The 16716-nt window shown below is 37.3% G+C and overlaps 1 protein-coding gene across 1 annotated transcript; it reads right to left on the bottom strand.

Annotated features, from left to right (window-relative positions):
- Positions 1-498: 498 nt before the first annotated feature.
- Positions 499-4658, bottom strand: LOC134533501 (waprin-Thr1-like). The gene is made up of 2 exons (XM_063371024.1): positions 4391-4658; positions 499-1109 (listed from the first exon to the last, which is right to left on the bottom strand). The coding sequence occupies exons 1-2, from the start codon at positions 4629-4631 to the stop codon at positions 1105-1107; spliced, it is 246 nt and encodes an 81-aa protein (XP_063227094.1). The 5' UTR covers positions 4632-4658; the 3' UTR covers positions 499-1104.
- Positions 4659-16716: the final 12058 nt, after the last annotated feature.

Here is a 16716-nt window from a genome sequence, read left to right as displayed (position 1 = left end):
AAGAAAGATTAAATAATAGTAGTGTAAAATAGTTCCTCTGAAAATTGGGATTAGTGTCGGGCTCGAGAAGTGTTGGAGCACTTCAATGGCCTTGACCCCGGGGGTCATCTTGGATGACCTTGACTTCTAACCTTGATCTCGGCCGCCATTTTGGATTACATTTACCACGCTCCTGCGTGATTATAAGTATACAACACACGTATTCTAAGTTTACCTACAGTTCATTGTACCATAAACAATTTTCTAAGAGTATGTACGAAAATCATCAATATACAAATTATTAAGAACTTCATGAAATACTTATAATTCAAATGCTATTACGTTATGCGTTTGTTTGTTTTTGTTATTTAAACATATTTTCATAATAGCAGCATCTCTCTAATAAAAAAGGTCTTTTTTTGTAATTGCAATTCCCAGTTTTTCTACATAGAAATAAACTTAATATCAGCAGTTTTGCTACGAAGGTAAGGAATCTTACAGTACGGGTATAAACAAAAGTAATGTTTACAAAGTGTTTACTACAAAAGTATTATAAATATTACAAAGTGTATCCACATAATGTTTATGAGTTTCTACTTAGAATTTTACCTTTAGTTTCGGAATATAATAAATTTAAACGCATTTTCAGTACATCGTGTAAGGCGTGCCTTTAAGAATATTATACTTCTTATGCGACAGTATTGTTCAATGAAATATCTTCATTTTACATGGTTTTAATACAGTAACAGTGTACATATATTATTTATTTTCCACTTACTATTTCACCGTCATATTATATATTCTTATAAAAATGTTTTATGTTTGAAAATATTTCAAGGAAATTATTCTTATTAAAAAGACTAAGAAAACATAATTATAAAAATATCCAGATGCTGTAAATTTATAACATTTATTCTGAATAATTTTAAAATATTTTTTTTCCAGTACAAATACCAATTTTTATATTTTGAGCTCAAATAAATAAAACAAACTCAATAGTCAAAATGTAGATAAAAAAGAAAAATACCAAAACATTATTTATAAACAAGCACTTGTTTCATTTAAACGGAAATAGTATTGTTTCATGATAAAGATCACAGCTAAGCTCCTCAATGCCAGCAAATTTCATCCTGAAAACAAAGAAAAAAAATTACATAAATAACTAATACTAATTTTATAATATTATTATAATGTCATAAAATACAATCAAATATTCTAAATCTGTTCGTAAGATAAATGTTGCTGTGTTGAAAGACCTAAGAAGCCTTTTACTTTTATTTTTATTGTAAGTTTGGGCTTTTTACAAGTTTTTCGATTGTATAATCTCACTAACACACAAATATAATGATTAATTATTGTAACCCTTCAAAAGGAATCTTTTTTTAACAACGAACCTTAATTTTTTTGTATATGTATTTCTAATGAGATACCTGGTATCAATTCTTGTGGTGACTTAATTAACAGTTAACATACAGTAATCTTGTGTTTCGGACATAATAGATGGATATAAACTCTAATACGAACACAAACTATGGACTATGAAATTAATTTTATTAATGAACTATAGGCAATGAACTGGGGCGATCTCAATTAGAAAACCGTTTTACGAAATTATGTAATAACATATTATGTTACGGCTATTAAATTTTTATGTCTAAAAGTATTTATTGAAGGCAGTTACTAGAGTTAAAGAATGTACATTTAAGATATCTGCCCCAGTGGCTGTCACAAGAGTATTATAGTTGAATTATAGTTGAAAGTTACGTACAAAAAAAAAATTTTTCTACAAAAAAAACTGATAATTGAAAATTAATATTATGGTGGACATAATTTTTCGCGTTTTTTTTTTTTTTTTTTTTTTTTTTTTAATATTAGCTGTTTGTGGAAAGTTATAAACGGAAAAGTAGGCAGTTCGCAGGTGCTCATTAAACCTTGTAGGTGTAAACCCTGGTGCAAGCTTCAGAGCTTCCAACACTCAACGTGGCTTGTAGACTGAGAGTTTAAAAGAACAGTTAAGGTAGGTACATAAGTAAAGAATTAACCTGCTGAATTGATGCCAATTTCTCCCTATTTCTTCGTACCAACACGGTGGTCTATCTTTACGATTATAATCTGTAATTACCTGTTTATACTAATAAAAGTGATTTATGCTTTTCGTGAGATGATAAAAAAAAGGTCATGAGTGATCGAATTTTAAATTCATTTATAAGCTTATAAATGATTAACGTCCCGTCACGCATACAGGCGCCACTGCAGTCAAGCAAATTTTAATGAACGGGCACCACTCTGGTTCCGTGACTTTCACAGCTACTACTCACAACTCCAAATTTATTACTCTCTCTTAGATTCATTACCGTAGTCCAGAAACCTATCTAACGCTCCATCTGTATGTTATATGTATGGACACCTTTATTTCGCGAATACATTTCGTGTCAAGGTATTTCATAAAATACTGTAGCTTCTCTCCTGTGGTTATTGGCTGAGGTCGGTGAGAGGTGTCGTCATGCTCTTGACGGAGCCAATGAGAATGTGGTCACCGTATTGCTGCACTCTCACAGTTTACCATGACTCTTAGAAAAAGCTACAGTGTTTAGTGAAATACCTTGACATGGAATGAAATCGCGAAATACAGGTGTCCCTAGTTATAAGTATTTGCTGATACTGTCTTACTTAAAAACAAGCCACATTAGTGTGCTCATTAGCCCACGAAACGGTCAGAGGGTTGTAATCCTCTTGTTATTTTGGTATAACATATTTCTTTGTTTATTACTAATTGTCGTCCATTTGGGCCTTATACCAGTCACCAATGTAATTTTACAAAAAGGAAGAAGGCTGAGGATGTTGGTACTTAGCATTAATTATTAAACACAAAAAAATCTCCTTTAACTATTAAAAGTCTGGTTACGTCAGTGGTATAGGGAGAACTGTGATCTTATACTCGTAAATAAAGTAAAGAATATTAATGGACTGATAACTTTTTATGTTGCACGGTTTTGCATGGAGATCTTATGCCGGTGACACAGTATGCGTTTCTGCCGCTGCAGATAAAATTTAAAACTTTTTTTTTGTTGCTAGGTAATCTCTTGACCACTTTTATTAGCATGCACGATGAATGCACTCAGTAAGTTTATCAAATTCGAACACGTGATCAATCGATCTAGAAACAATCGCCGAGCGGAAAATGGTAACCGCATAGTGCGACGCCGGCCTAAGACGACGGAATCTCTAAGGTTGTATTGGGCTCAGAACCAGTTTAGTACCAACTCTAAGCTTATGAATTTTATTTCGAATTGGTGTTTGAGAAGGAGCTACAAAGAAAAGGCTGAGGCCACCTATCCTAGCCACCCACTCTCCCTTAACCTAACTAGTCCAAACTGTGCTCGATTCAAGAGAAACCCCATCCCAGGAATGCTGCAAGGCGCTTAACTAAGTCTACCACAACTTTGGGGCACCTCAAACAACCCACAGAGCCTATGGCCTGGTCAGAGTGCATCCAAGTTCTACTAGCTGGCCAGGGCCAGTACCGGAGCTGTTTCGCCGCTCACTGTCTCCGCCCATCAACAGTGAGGGGACCCCTCTCGACGTGCTCTAAGCGATCAGTAGGGGCATGCAGATTTCGCGAAAAGATTTTTCGGGACTAGATGAAGGTTAAAACACTGTAGCATCGTCTGTGTTTCGTGATTGGGTGAGTTCCTCCCAGGTACATGTATATTGTAACCAACACCAATCACAGTGATTCAGTGCGGAAGCAAACGCGTCCTGAGTGGCTCGGTCAAACAAGGCAACGACTTCTCTCGCAGCTTGCCGCCAATCACAAGGAAGAAACCGCAGGTGCGGGTATACCTTGTTGCAGTCTAATAAGTGTTCAGATCTTTTCCGCGAAAAAAAATGCCTGCCCCATGGCGATCAGAATAGTGCCTGGATCCTTCACGCACTGTGACACGAAGTTCTCCAGCAGAAGAGATGCTGTAGTTTAACGTGCTGGAGTTTTACCGGCGCGTGGCTCCCCGTCAAGGGCCCGAGTCCGCCAGCACGAGCAAACCGGCAACGGTGTGTACGTCCAGACGTGATGCCTAGAGACCGGAAAAATTCGCGGATTCATATCGTGATAGACTGAAATTCAAACATATGTACAATTATGCTGGTTCTGCTATTGGCTCGCAGTTTAACTGGAGCTCTCTGGGCCAATGAGAGACTATCGACCAAAGAAGCGTCGAATCACAAGCTACCTAGTGGAGACGCCTCACAATTTAGTAACCCGACGAACACGCGTGTTTACTTTGAGAAATGCAGAGGATAATGATGGCTATCCTAGAGGTCATTGAATCCGCGAGGTTTTCCGGTCCCTAGTGATGCCCCACGTTCAGAATTGCTGCGGAGTGAGAGAGAGTCGGGGAGACGGAAGACGTACCTCGCGCCGGCGGAAGCGCCGTCACGTTGGCGCAGCTCGTCCCGTTGCAGGCGTTCCTGCAGCACCTTTGCCCCGCGGTGCAGTTGGAGTCCGACTGGCAGGTCGCGGCGCACACCCCGGCGCCCTCAGGGGCCGGACACATGCCCTCCTGGTGGTGGTTGTGGTGGTGGTGGTGGTGGTTTCCCCCGGTCAGCGCCAGGCCGGCCAGCGCTGCGAGGGAGAGTATCAACAGTCGCAGCATCTTCGCCCAAGTCTGCGCGACCGGGCCCGCGCCGCGCTCATATATACCCCCGGTCGCTCACTGCCGCCCGAGGTCACTCCCGCAAGTGGGGGAGACATTGACGACCGAGCAGATAAAACACACGAGGTAAAAATACGTCTCAAGGTTAAGTACAACGTGGGACGTTCGTCATACTAGAGAGTAGGCATGACCGTGCAAAGTTGCGAAAGTACATATATCACGAGGGCTAGCGGGATCGTTCTTTCAAATTCAACTGGCAGATAGAGAATTTGTCTTCGTTCCGCAAATTAAATTGTTTTAAAGTAATCGAATCGGTGATCCTTTATTAGTTTTGTGCGCTTAAGTTAATTTCTTTAAAATTAACTTGAGAACGCAGCTTTTTTTAAATATCTTACTAGTGCTTTTTTTTCTTTGCTCCTAAATCTGGATTCACAATGATTCATCTCGTCCGTCAAGTATATCTCTACTTGGATGCTGCCATCTGACTAGAAAGCTTAAATATTCGTGGAAATTCCTACGGTGTATGGACCATATTAGAGCGATAATCGTGAAAGTTAAGCCTATGTAAATTATTAAACTCATTTGTTCCTGTTCTGATACATTTATTAGTAATTATATACACAGTTTTTTTAATGATTATTTGATTACATTTATATGGCTCGTTAATTTTTTTGTATAAAACATCAAACATTAAAATGTGTTCAAACTTAAGTAAAAATAAATTAATGGGAGCCGCCAAACAACTAAACCAATTTATAACTTTCTGAGATGATAAAAAGTTGCTGGCAGCACCCTGCTAACATTTTGGAGGTTATAATTCCATCCGTCCGTCGAAAGTTGAACATGGGGCGGCTTTTGACAGACAGAAGGGTGGAAATTGTTGGTGTCTTCTGATTGTCTTGAGGTCACGTGATGGACGGGTGGACGGGAAACGGACGGACGAAACGGATCATTGTGAGTGAATTAACCACATAAATAGATATTTATAAAACCAGTATTGGTGAAATGGAGATGGATGACGAGGCATCCCGGATCGCACTGAGATCCAAACCACTCAATACGGGGTGCTGTCATAACTTAGAAACACAAAACTTAGAAACACAACTTAGAAACACACAACTTAGAAACACGCAACTTAGAAGTTCCTAGTTTCTAAGTTATGACAGTTCTAAGTTGTGACTTTATACGTTATGACGTTTCTAAGTTGTGTGATTCTGCGTTGCGTGTTTCTAAGTTACGTGTTTATAAGTTGTGACAATTCTAAGTTGTGTGTTTCTAAGCTGTGATAGTTATAAGTTATGATTTTCTACGTTATGTTTCTAAGTTGTGTGATTCTGCGTTGCGTGTTTCTAAGTTACGTGTTTTTAAGTAATGACAGTTCTAAGTTGTGTGTTTCTAAGTTGTGATAGTTCTAAGTTATGACTTTCTACGTTATGACGTTTCTAAGTTGTGTGGTTCTGCCTTGTGTGTTTCTAAGTTGTGTGTTTCTAAGTTATGATCGTTCTAAGTTATGTGTTTCTAAGTTACGTGGATTTTTCCAAGTTTTCTAAGTTATGACAGTTAAAAGTTGTGACTTTCTAAGTTATGTGGTGTTCCCACTCAATACAACACAGTGTTTACATTTACACGTCTGGCGGTCGAAGAAAAAATTGAAGTTAAAATGTTGTTTATCTATGATTGTCGCGGAAATATGTACGTAACCGGAAATTTGAATTTTTTGTTTGACGTTCGCAGAACTGAACACGATAAGGTGAAGACTTTCACAATCTAAACTTACAAGCCGGTAGCCTGCTATCAGCCACCTGATACCTTGCCTCGTGTAGAAACTACATACGTCCACGATAACAAACGAGATAAATATTGTTGCGTTGCAGTTTCGAAAGGTCTATGAATAAACACAGGCGTAACTATTTTACTTAAATTTGCGCAACAGGAAGTACCTGACACTTTACTTGCAAGGTGAAATAGTTTGTTAAAACACAAAATTTGTAACTCAAATAAATTAAATTCGAATGATACATGTGCTTTTACTCATACCTTTTTCACTGATTTCACTTGCAAAATAGGTTTGTCACTAAACTTTTTTTTAATTTTAGAGGATTTTATTAGGTTTATCCAGTTTCTGGTTTGGTAGTGGGGAGAGGCTAATGTAATATTTAAAAAAAAAAATTGTTTCCTCGATTGAATAAATGTCACATTTGATGTTTCCAAATAGCAAGTCGTTTTACCGTTGCATACCTGACCAAAGAATCCTTTAATTTCAAGACAATATTCAATGAGAAACTGTGAAAATATAAGCAAAATCTTCATACGCTACCACAACATGATGCAACATCAAAGATTGTACTTTTTTGGACAGTAAATTGTTGCTTTTAAAAATTATCACGCTCAGTTTTCGGGCAATTTTTAGTTTCTACATATTATAATGAATCATTTGACAGAAATAGATAAACATTTGGGTGAAAACAAGGATGCATGAAAGGACGCGATGAACTCATCGTTTAACGAAACGATGCATCGGCCCATATCAACACTAACAATAATACATTTTTAAATCGAATAATTTTGCCAGCGCAGTATTTTTAATTATTTAAGATATAAATTAATTTAATTCTAAAATAAACTACGTTGTCAATCAAACCAATAAGAAATCAAAATTAACTAAATAAATATTGCCACATTGTCCCGTGTTACACATAGTTACTGGGAAAAATTCTAAGTAATTTTAATACGAATACACTGACTGCACTTGCATAATAATTGCGCGCGTACAGTTTGTTGTGAATCCTGAAAAGTGATTTTGCACTTGGTAACGGAGAAGATAATGAGGCCTAAATTACTTTAATCTATGTGTATGGCGTTGTTCGATAACGTATCTTACAATGTACGCTGAACATTAATTTTATTATTTATTCATTTTTATTTAAACCATTGCCAGGGACTTAAAAGACCATGCTAAGCCGCAAGTACTGGTATACTCGTAGCTGTATTCTCTTGTGATTACGTCTGTAATTCCAGACGAATGTTAATATTCTGAGTTAATGTTATGTCGTATTATATTTTCCGCTAAAATGGTCCGTTTTAAAGGAATGTGTAACATTCAAACCCTAACTGTACATTTTGTGTTATACATTAGTATTTAGTCTTAAAAATTTTAATCTCGCTCGTATTCGAGCGAACTGTAATTTATCAACTATCAATTAAATTGTAGATTTCATTTCACTCCTTTTTATCCATACAAAATAGTGATAATTCAATAAAAATGATTCAATTTTATTCATAAAAGTATGCAATCATTTCATCAATGTTTTGTTACGACGTTGTCACGTTAAACTATCGTCCGTAAACCGACTTTACAGACAACCAATTTTTTTTTTTTAACTGCGTATCCTGCTTGTCCAATTGACGATCTCATTCGGAGACTTGGGCGGCGCAGTTCCTGCCAGGGCCTTGTCGTGGCCTCGGATCGTCCGTCGCTGGTCCCGCGCTTCCGCCCTCCGCCGGCGGCGTCCGTGGCGGATTGCGTCCGCGGCTCCCGGGGTCCGCTCGTTAGGGCGACAACCCCTCCCCTCCCCCCGGCGAGCCCTTCCTTTGATTGGCCCGAGCGTCGTTACGCCGCCGCGGACACAGAAGGGACGAGCCCTCCCCTCCCTTCCACAGGCCAGGCTGCACGCGCCTCCCTCCTCGTTAACAGCAGATACATACATGCATACACCTCCCCTTTTCTGCAAACTTGCTGTGACATTTCTGTGCGAAACTCGTTAACGTTTCCCAGATTGCTGCCCGCCTGTCCGTGAACCGACTGGAGGAAATTCTTCGTGAACTTCGCGCAGATATTTTATTTTAGGCGAACTTTCGCTCTTGAGGGGATTTTTTTTTTTTTTTCAAAAATAATCACGTTATTTTTCAAGCGTATGATAAACACGGGACATTAATTGTTGAAATATTATATTCAAGAACTTATTAATTTCACCCAGTGCTATAACTAGAGACCGGAAAAAGTCGCTGTTTTGTTTCGTGATATGCTAACATTTAAATAATTATACCTTTGTGCTCTTTTGCTATTGGTTCGCTGTTAATTTTGAGGATTCTTGCCCAGTTGAAGACCCTCAATCAAAGAACGATCGAATTACATGTAACCAATTTGAGACGTCCCACATGTCAGTCGCCAATGAACAGGCGATAGTATGCAGAGGAACGTACAGTCTATCCTAGAGGTCATTTAACTCGCGAATTTTTCCGGTCCCTAGCTATAACAATTACTTTTAGTTTCCCAGACAGAACCAGAAAGCCGTACATTTTTTTAAGCAATACTGAAACCAAATGCCACAAGTTATTAACTATCATGCGAATATGTAATCTCCGTTTATAACTATCAAGCGTGAGTCGAGAAAATTTTTGATAGACAACACGTCTCAAGTATATAGCAAATGAAACTTAATTAAACTGAACAGCACAAACCTGCGATTCGCTCGCTTTAAAAATAAAAAATAAAAGCTTTGAACGAAAGGAAAACAAATTGTCAGTTAAATGCCTTGTATATGATTAAAAAGATGAATGGTCACTATGCGGGTACCACTGTCGCCTCTTTGTTTTCTGCTCAAACGAATTGTGTCTTGGGAGTATGCGGGCTTCTTGTTTCTTTTTTTTTTTTTAACTTAAATTAAGCTGTGAAAAGCTTACGTACTCCAATTGACGCTTCCGAAAAGACTTCAGCGTGGACCGAACACCAGAAGAGAACCACCGCCAGAAGGAAGCGGTCCTTAGAGAGATCTGAGCCCACTGAACCGATCAACAGAAGAGAACCACCGCCAGAGAGAAGAGGTCCTTAGAGAGCTTGAGCCCACTGAATATACTGCTCCAGGACACTGGCAGCGACTTACGGCTCTGTGTGTTGGTGAGGCTGGATGATAAGTGCCATGCTCGCTTCTGGTTCTAGCGCGGTGTCGCCTCTAAGCGCAAGGCTGTTGACTGGCGCGCAGTCTTCTCGTCGTGCACAGGACAACTATGAGATTTGAGCAGTGACCACAACATCGTTTGGCGAAGAAATAAAGGTAAAAGTGTAATGAAAAATCTCTACCAGGTTGTCACGTCTAGATTATTCTGAAAACACCCGTTTTAGCTAAATTTTTTTTTACTCTCCTGTAAAAAAAAAACATTTTAGAAACGAAATACGGAATCAGAACTACTTATACGCTCTCAGCGCATTCTCGACTGCTTTTCGCAAACAGGCTCAACTAGGATATCTCGAGTAGTTTTCAACTCACGCGGTTTCTTCTGAAGCGCTGCACACCGTGTGTGTACCCGGGGTAGGCAAGGGCCTTAAACGGAGAAATCCCTACGGAATTGAAACTTTAAAAAAAAGAAGAACGTTACGGAGCTGGCCGCGAGAGAGGGTAAGGGTAAAACGAGAAGATTTTTTTTATGAGGGATGAAGCTGAGGTTTGTGGGAGAGGTAAGGGTGGAGGGCCCATAGCTTCGTGTATAATACATGCTGAGCCACGGAACTTAAGAAGGGGATGTGTATTCAGGTCCGGTCGCCCGCCAGCTCCTCTGGAATGACCGTCCGTTGGGCCTCGCTGGGGAGGGTGGAGGGGGTAGGAACTCCGTCTGATGACATTGAGGCCTCGCACTTCTGCCCGAGCTACTCGCAGATAAAAAAAAAGGGGGGGGTTGTCTGTAAAGCCGGTTTACGGACGATAATTTTACGTGATAACGTCATAACAAAACATTGATGACAAATTGCATACTTTTTAATTTTTAAATATTATTTACAGTTTTTGCACATTTAATTTAAATAATTTGTTTAAATATAATCACGAATAATTAGTTAAAAAGCCCGCCTTAACTTGTTTGATATTATAGAAGATTTTCTCGCAAGGTGGTTGGCCGGTTCTTGCACGCTCGGCTCAGGCGGAACGTGATAATGAGTCTTGCTCTTTCGTGCGTGCAGCCGGCGTTCATCGATTTATAAGACGTTATCACGTCCAAAAAAATGGGTTGTGGCTGTTTCATGGACACGGCCGTGTGTTGTACGTGAAATTCGTGTACGTAACAGGTATACGATCTCTGTATTTGGATTTGGCTTTTTGACGCGTGTAGGCCGACTTTATATATTTTCGATAATATATATATTTTTAACACTATATATATCCACTGTAACTACTTTACACTAGTGTTTCATGTATGCAATCGATAAATTTGATGAGAGCTGACGATTGAAACTCAAACGAACGTCGTAGCTTCTCCGAGTCAAAAGTTATACTAAATGGAGATCTCGCAACGCAGTAAAATGACCTCAAAATGGCGGCGCATCCCCCTCCACCGCGCGCGATGCGTCACAGTCCTCACTTAGCGTAACGAATTCTTTGATCCTTTAGCTATCCAGTGGTGTAATTAAATTTTGGATAGAGATGATAGATATGTAGCTGCAACACTAAACTGTATCCCCTAATTTTAAAGACCTATTCACATCAAAAATTTACTGCGTCTCCTAACGACCAAAATTCCTCACAGATATAAATAGTTTTATTTATTTATTTACCCTTGACTAGTTAATGTACCCGTGCTTCGTACTGTTCATTATGTATACACATATATATCTCTGAGACATAAGACGACAATAAGTCCACTTTTGGGCAAAATGCACATTTAACCATAAACTTGATTACAGTTAGACGTCCTTTTTGGTGGAACACAACACTTAAGATATACGAATTGTCATAAATGCACATATTTTGGGTAGAAAAGAGTTGAGTATATAAGTGAGGCATTACTTAAAAAATTTAAATTTTGTGAATTTTGCGATGTGTATATATACACACATAAAAACCCATGTGTGTCTTTACCATGGGCCAAGTCATCCATCACAGCTTAACATACATCAATTTTAGCCAGTTAAATGGTTTAAATGGAGTGTAGCGTTAATAAATTACATACCAAATAAAATTAAGATATTTGAAACAATAATAACTACAGAGATAGTCTTCAAAACAATATCGTATCCTGAAATAAATTAAAATTTCTTTAAAAAATGGGTGCGTATACTTATGAACGTGGGTTGAAATTAGCGTGGAAAAAAAATACTTTTATATTGCGTGCAAATAATTATTAGAAAATTTAAATAAAGGACGGTTGGTAAACTATAAATTAAATCAACAAAACTTTAAATAAATACTCAGTATTCAATATTAACATAAATGTGTATAAATTATAATTAACATTAAAAATTAAAAATATGCCGAATGTTTATCCTAATTTATTAATTTTAATTATTTATTAAATAATATTGTAATGATTTATAATACAAATAAATTATACAAACGAGAACATCTCCCATGAAAACGCCCAGGATACTACTAAACCCTCACATACATTCCCTGCCAGTGACAATGGAAGATGACAAGCAACCTGATATCGTTGTATATATAAATACACTTTAAAAAGTTTACAAACATAATATATATTATTAATATTAACAATAAATAAATGTATTTAATTATATGGACCAGTATTCAATATCAGTCACTAAAGTATAAGATTTAAATAAAAGTATATAATTATTATTTGTAAGTAGTCTTTTTTCATGCTATCAATTTTTGATGTGTAACATCATAGCTCTCGGCATACAGCATTTAATAGGTGTAATTTTGTTAATTGAACGGATATGTATTTATTGCTTTTATCGGAGCGATTTCATTACGTACACATTTTGAGTATATTTATCACGCTCGGCATTATTTTAAAAAAAATCTGCGTTAAATTTTGTGTCCGAGTTTCGTATTATTAGTATATGAGAACATATGTATTTTCTGTTTACCTAAGTTATATGTTACTCAACCCTGGTGAGTAATAAAACACTCGCTCAACTGCCAGAAATAAACACGTGTTAATAACTACAGTACACTCTTGGAATAACATCTAGTCAGTGTTAAGAAGAGTGCAAGTATCCGCTCTACCACTCTGGTTCTGGGGTAGAGCGCCTGCCTTGTGACTTGTAGGACCCGGGTTCGCGCCCCGGCTCCTCCAAGGCGGATTGCCCAGACTAAATGGCGGCATTTTCTCTGGTAGGAATACAATCCCTTGTAACAAGTCAGGCTACCAAAGAAACGGTGGGTGGAACAGAAAAAAACCTTTCAGGTGGCTTCCAAATGGGGAGCCCGTTTCTTTTCTTGGGCTCCCCATGCGGTGGCCATTCCGGGGGTTTCTTCCGGGGGAACGGAGTTTTGCAAAAATATTTTTTATCATCCCACCATTTCTCATTTTTTATTCATGTAACAAAATATGTATAAAAATTATGTTATTTACTAGAATAATTCAGTAAGTAATTGATAAACTTTCTAATTGAAAAAAATATCATACGGGAACCTCACTTATATAAATACACTTCCATACGATTATAAACACAATTTCTATCACTTAAAATTTATTTATTAAAAATTTTCCCCCCTGAATAAAAATCTTTAAAACATAATACTTCATAGTTTCCGCACATTTTTGACTATATGTAATTGGTAGTATTAAAGGATATGTGTAGTTTATAATTTATTATCATGCGATAATTTAATAACACCGACCAATACACACATTTTGGCCTACCTTGTATTTAAAAAAAGGATTCATTGTTTGAACAGGTTTCTGCTTCTTTTATCTGTCCATCGCACTTTAAGAGTCATTAATTGGTCTTTTTTTTTCCTACGGGGTAAATTTTAATTGCCTTTTTTTTTCCTGGCGGGCGCTCGCAACCGGAAGAGGAACCAACTCGTTGGGAAAATTACACGGCCAGGTTAACAGTTTACTGCAGGCGTGAAGCTCTCATGGGGTCAGCAATACCAGACACGGTGGTGGGGACAACTCCTTCGCACATTTTCTGTTTACGAAACACGAACACAGAAATAACGGAACAAAACATTTGTGTCAGTGAATTATGTGTTTAGAAGTGCAGCGATGTTTGTGGTTTTCCTCTCTGTACGACCTAACCTACAGACAACAACAAAAAAAGGGGGGGGGGGTTTGTCTGTAAAGTCGGTTTATGGACGAAAATTTAACGTGATAACGCCATAAGAATACATTGATGAAAAATTGCACACTTTTTATTTTCAAATATTATTTACAGTTTTTCAAATTTAATTTGAATAATTTGTTTAAATATAATCACGAACCATTAGTTAAAAAGACTGTCTTAACCTCGGCTCAGGCGGAACGTGATGGCGTTATCACGTCAAAAAAGATTACTCATTTCGAACTTTGTTCCAAGAGTGAAAATGGTGTGAAGGGTTGTGGATTTGATTTTTGTAGGCAAAAACGTTTATCTTTAGTCACATTGCTGTATGCTATTCCTGAGAAAGTACGTAGGTCTACAGATGTGTTTTTAACGAACAAAAAAAAAACTTACCGCCCATTAGACTACCAGCGAAGTTGTAATTGGCGGCCATCTGCAAGATAGATGAAGGCCTTGATTTGCGAGGCCATTCGGGACTCGTTTTCCACCGCACGGAATGGCTGTGATTCGTGTGACGACAGTAGATGTGTGTATTGAGAGAAACTCGACCAATCACGAAACACGAGTTATGCCACGGTGCTGGTCTCTAACATATTTTTTTTTCGGCGTGAAATACGTGCCTCAGAAACATGAGCCCAAAGAAATAAAACTTGACTTTCTCTCGCAACTGATAAAGAAAGAAGGCCACCCACTAGCTTAGAGATATGTTTTCTTTTCAAAGGTCGGCGGGAGAGCTTTAGGAAACGCGGGACTTTATTCGTTTCGCATAAAAGAAGTGTTGGCAAAGACCCACAGTTTAGGTTTTTTTTTTTTTTTTTTTTTTTTTTTGCCAAAATTGAAATACTGCAGCAGAAGTCCGTTCGGGACCCGTCCGTATTGACCTGACATTTCACAGACCATTACACCCGCGCGCGACTTGTGTGGTGGTTAACATAACGTCTCGCTAGGAAAAGGAATAGAGTAAAAAAAATGGCAGGAGAATGTTTAGCGCGTATCTCTCTGTCACTCGAAGGTGATCACTCAATGCGCGCGCCGCGTTTGGCTGCCGTGATGAAAGACTTGCCCTTTCTGCGTGATGAATTCATGTCACGGAGACGAGGGTTCCATCCACCAGACGGGTTCAGCGGTGCGGAAGATATTGTATGCATCGATATCATCATATATTTATAATATCATATTGTCTATACTATTATACTATTATAAAACTGTAGTAAGTTAGTTCGTTCGAGGTTGACGAAAAAAATTACTGGACCAATTAAAATGAAGTTTATGATTTGACTTTAAAAACTGCTTAAAATTAATATCGCTACGATGATGGAAGCCAGAGTTATAACAATAAAAACCAAAGAAGTGTATCCGTGTGTTTGTTCGAGCATCTAATAGACCGATTTAGATGAAACTTAGTTGTGTTTAAAAGCTGATCGCTAGACTCAAAAACAAGAATATATTTTATCTTGCTACGATGAAGGGAGCCGACGATATATAACACTAGAACCACAATGTTTTTTCACAGTCAAGTGTAACAACTTTAAGGTGAGTTCCCATTTCAATTTCATTCATATGATAGATGAGTCAGTTTCGAGTGGCCCTTGATCTAGATACACCCAAAAGAGGAGCAAGATTGATAAATTTTTGCCATTTCGTTTACTGATGAATTTTTTCCTTTGCATCCATGGAAACGGCTTTTGCAACGACAGTTCAAAGTGGCGCACCCACGAGGGGTAATATGTAAATTTAATTCACTTTTTAAATGAAAAAATAACTACTATGCAGACTATGCTTATACCAACAATTATATCGGACTGATTATGTATTCATGTTCTCGATCGAGTTCGTCCTGGGATAAATTTTACAAAAATTGAAAAAAAAAACGGGTAAGAGGTTTTTTTTTTTTTTTTTAACTGAGATTTTACTGTTTTCAAACATCGTAATATGACAACACCGGAAAATCTGGTCAATAGCGTTGGCGAAGCGCGAGACACTTTACTGCATCGCTTTCAGGCAATTTTCCACTCCGCGCCGCTAGATGCCACTACTGTAAACTAGTTTCACGCACTTATAAACGAAGTTACACTCCACACCGCCAGGTTCGCTGACAACACTTGTCTCGCGTATTTCTTACCAGTTTCCCATATTTTTCCTATTGCAATATTTTCTGTTTCTCCCTTAATATAAAAACTACTCCTTTTGTTTATAGTTATTATTCCTTCTAGGAGTATCACCAAAATATTTATTTCAAATCATTAGCTCAAACGGAAAAATTACGTAAATCCCTTATCAGGTACAGTAACAAATACTTTCACAGTTAATGTAAATCTTCTAAATAATCTCTTACAATTTTTTACTTGAAACAATATTTTATACAAATAAACTTAACCACAAGGAATGACAAAATTTTATGTCGCATTTTATTTTTGCAAAACTTCTAAATACTAACCAAACATTTTTTGTGAAAGGGGGGAAAAATTGTATATTGCTTGGCTCTTGGGAGTAAATGAGAATGGTTTATTCATAAGAATTTTGCTCCTTTTATTCCAAAGTAACTTTGAAATATAGATTCCTACTCCTTTAAACCGAGCGAAGTTTTTATTTTATTTACGATTTTACATTGAAATACATTTCAAACTACCAAGTCTTAAATAATTTGTAAATATTTTAATTTTTCTTTAACCATTGTTGCAAGAGGTTGAAAAAATAAAGGATATAATTTAAAAAAAAATCATATATTGTGTAACATATACACTCCTAAACCTTGGTTTGCTTTATTGGAAAACTTTAAATTATCATCTAAAACTTTTGTCTGAAACAATTTTTGATAAGACGAACCATTACTGCAAGGGGTTGAAAAAATAAAGGTGTAAATTTTTAAACAAATCATATATTCTGTACCATGTACACTATGATATACAACATTCGACAGAAATATTTTTTTTACGACCCACTATCACTGCACCGGGTGGAATAAACAGGGGTTGAACAACAAAAAAATTCTTATTTTCCTTAGTAGGCCATTTCAAAACAGTTCAAATTGTTTATAAAACTTTTAAATATTATTAACACTTTTGTCTAAAATAATTTTTGATA

Source organism: Bacillus rossius, chromosome 6 (genome assembly GCF_032445375.1).
Source record: "Bacillus rossius redtenbacheri isolate Brsri chromosome 6, Brsri_v3, whole genome shotgun sequence".
In the NCBI taxonomy this organism is placed as follows: Eukaryota; Metazoa; Arthropoda; class Insecta; order Phasmatodea; family Bacillidae; genus Bacillus; species Bacillus rossius.
Note: the sequence above shows the minus strand (reverse complement) of the source record. Positions and strands in the feature narration are given on the sequence as shown.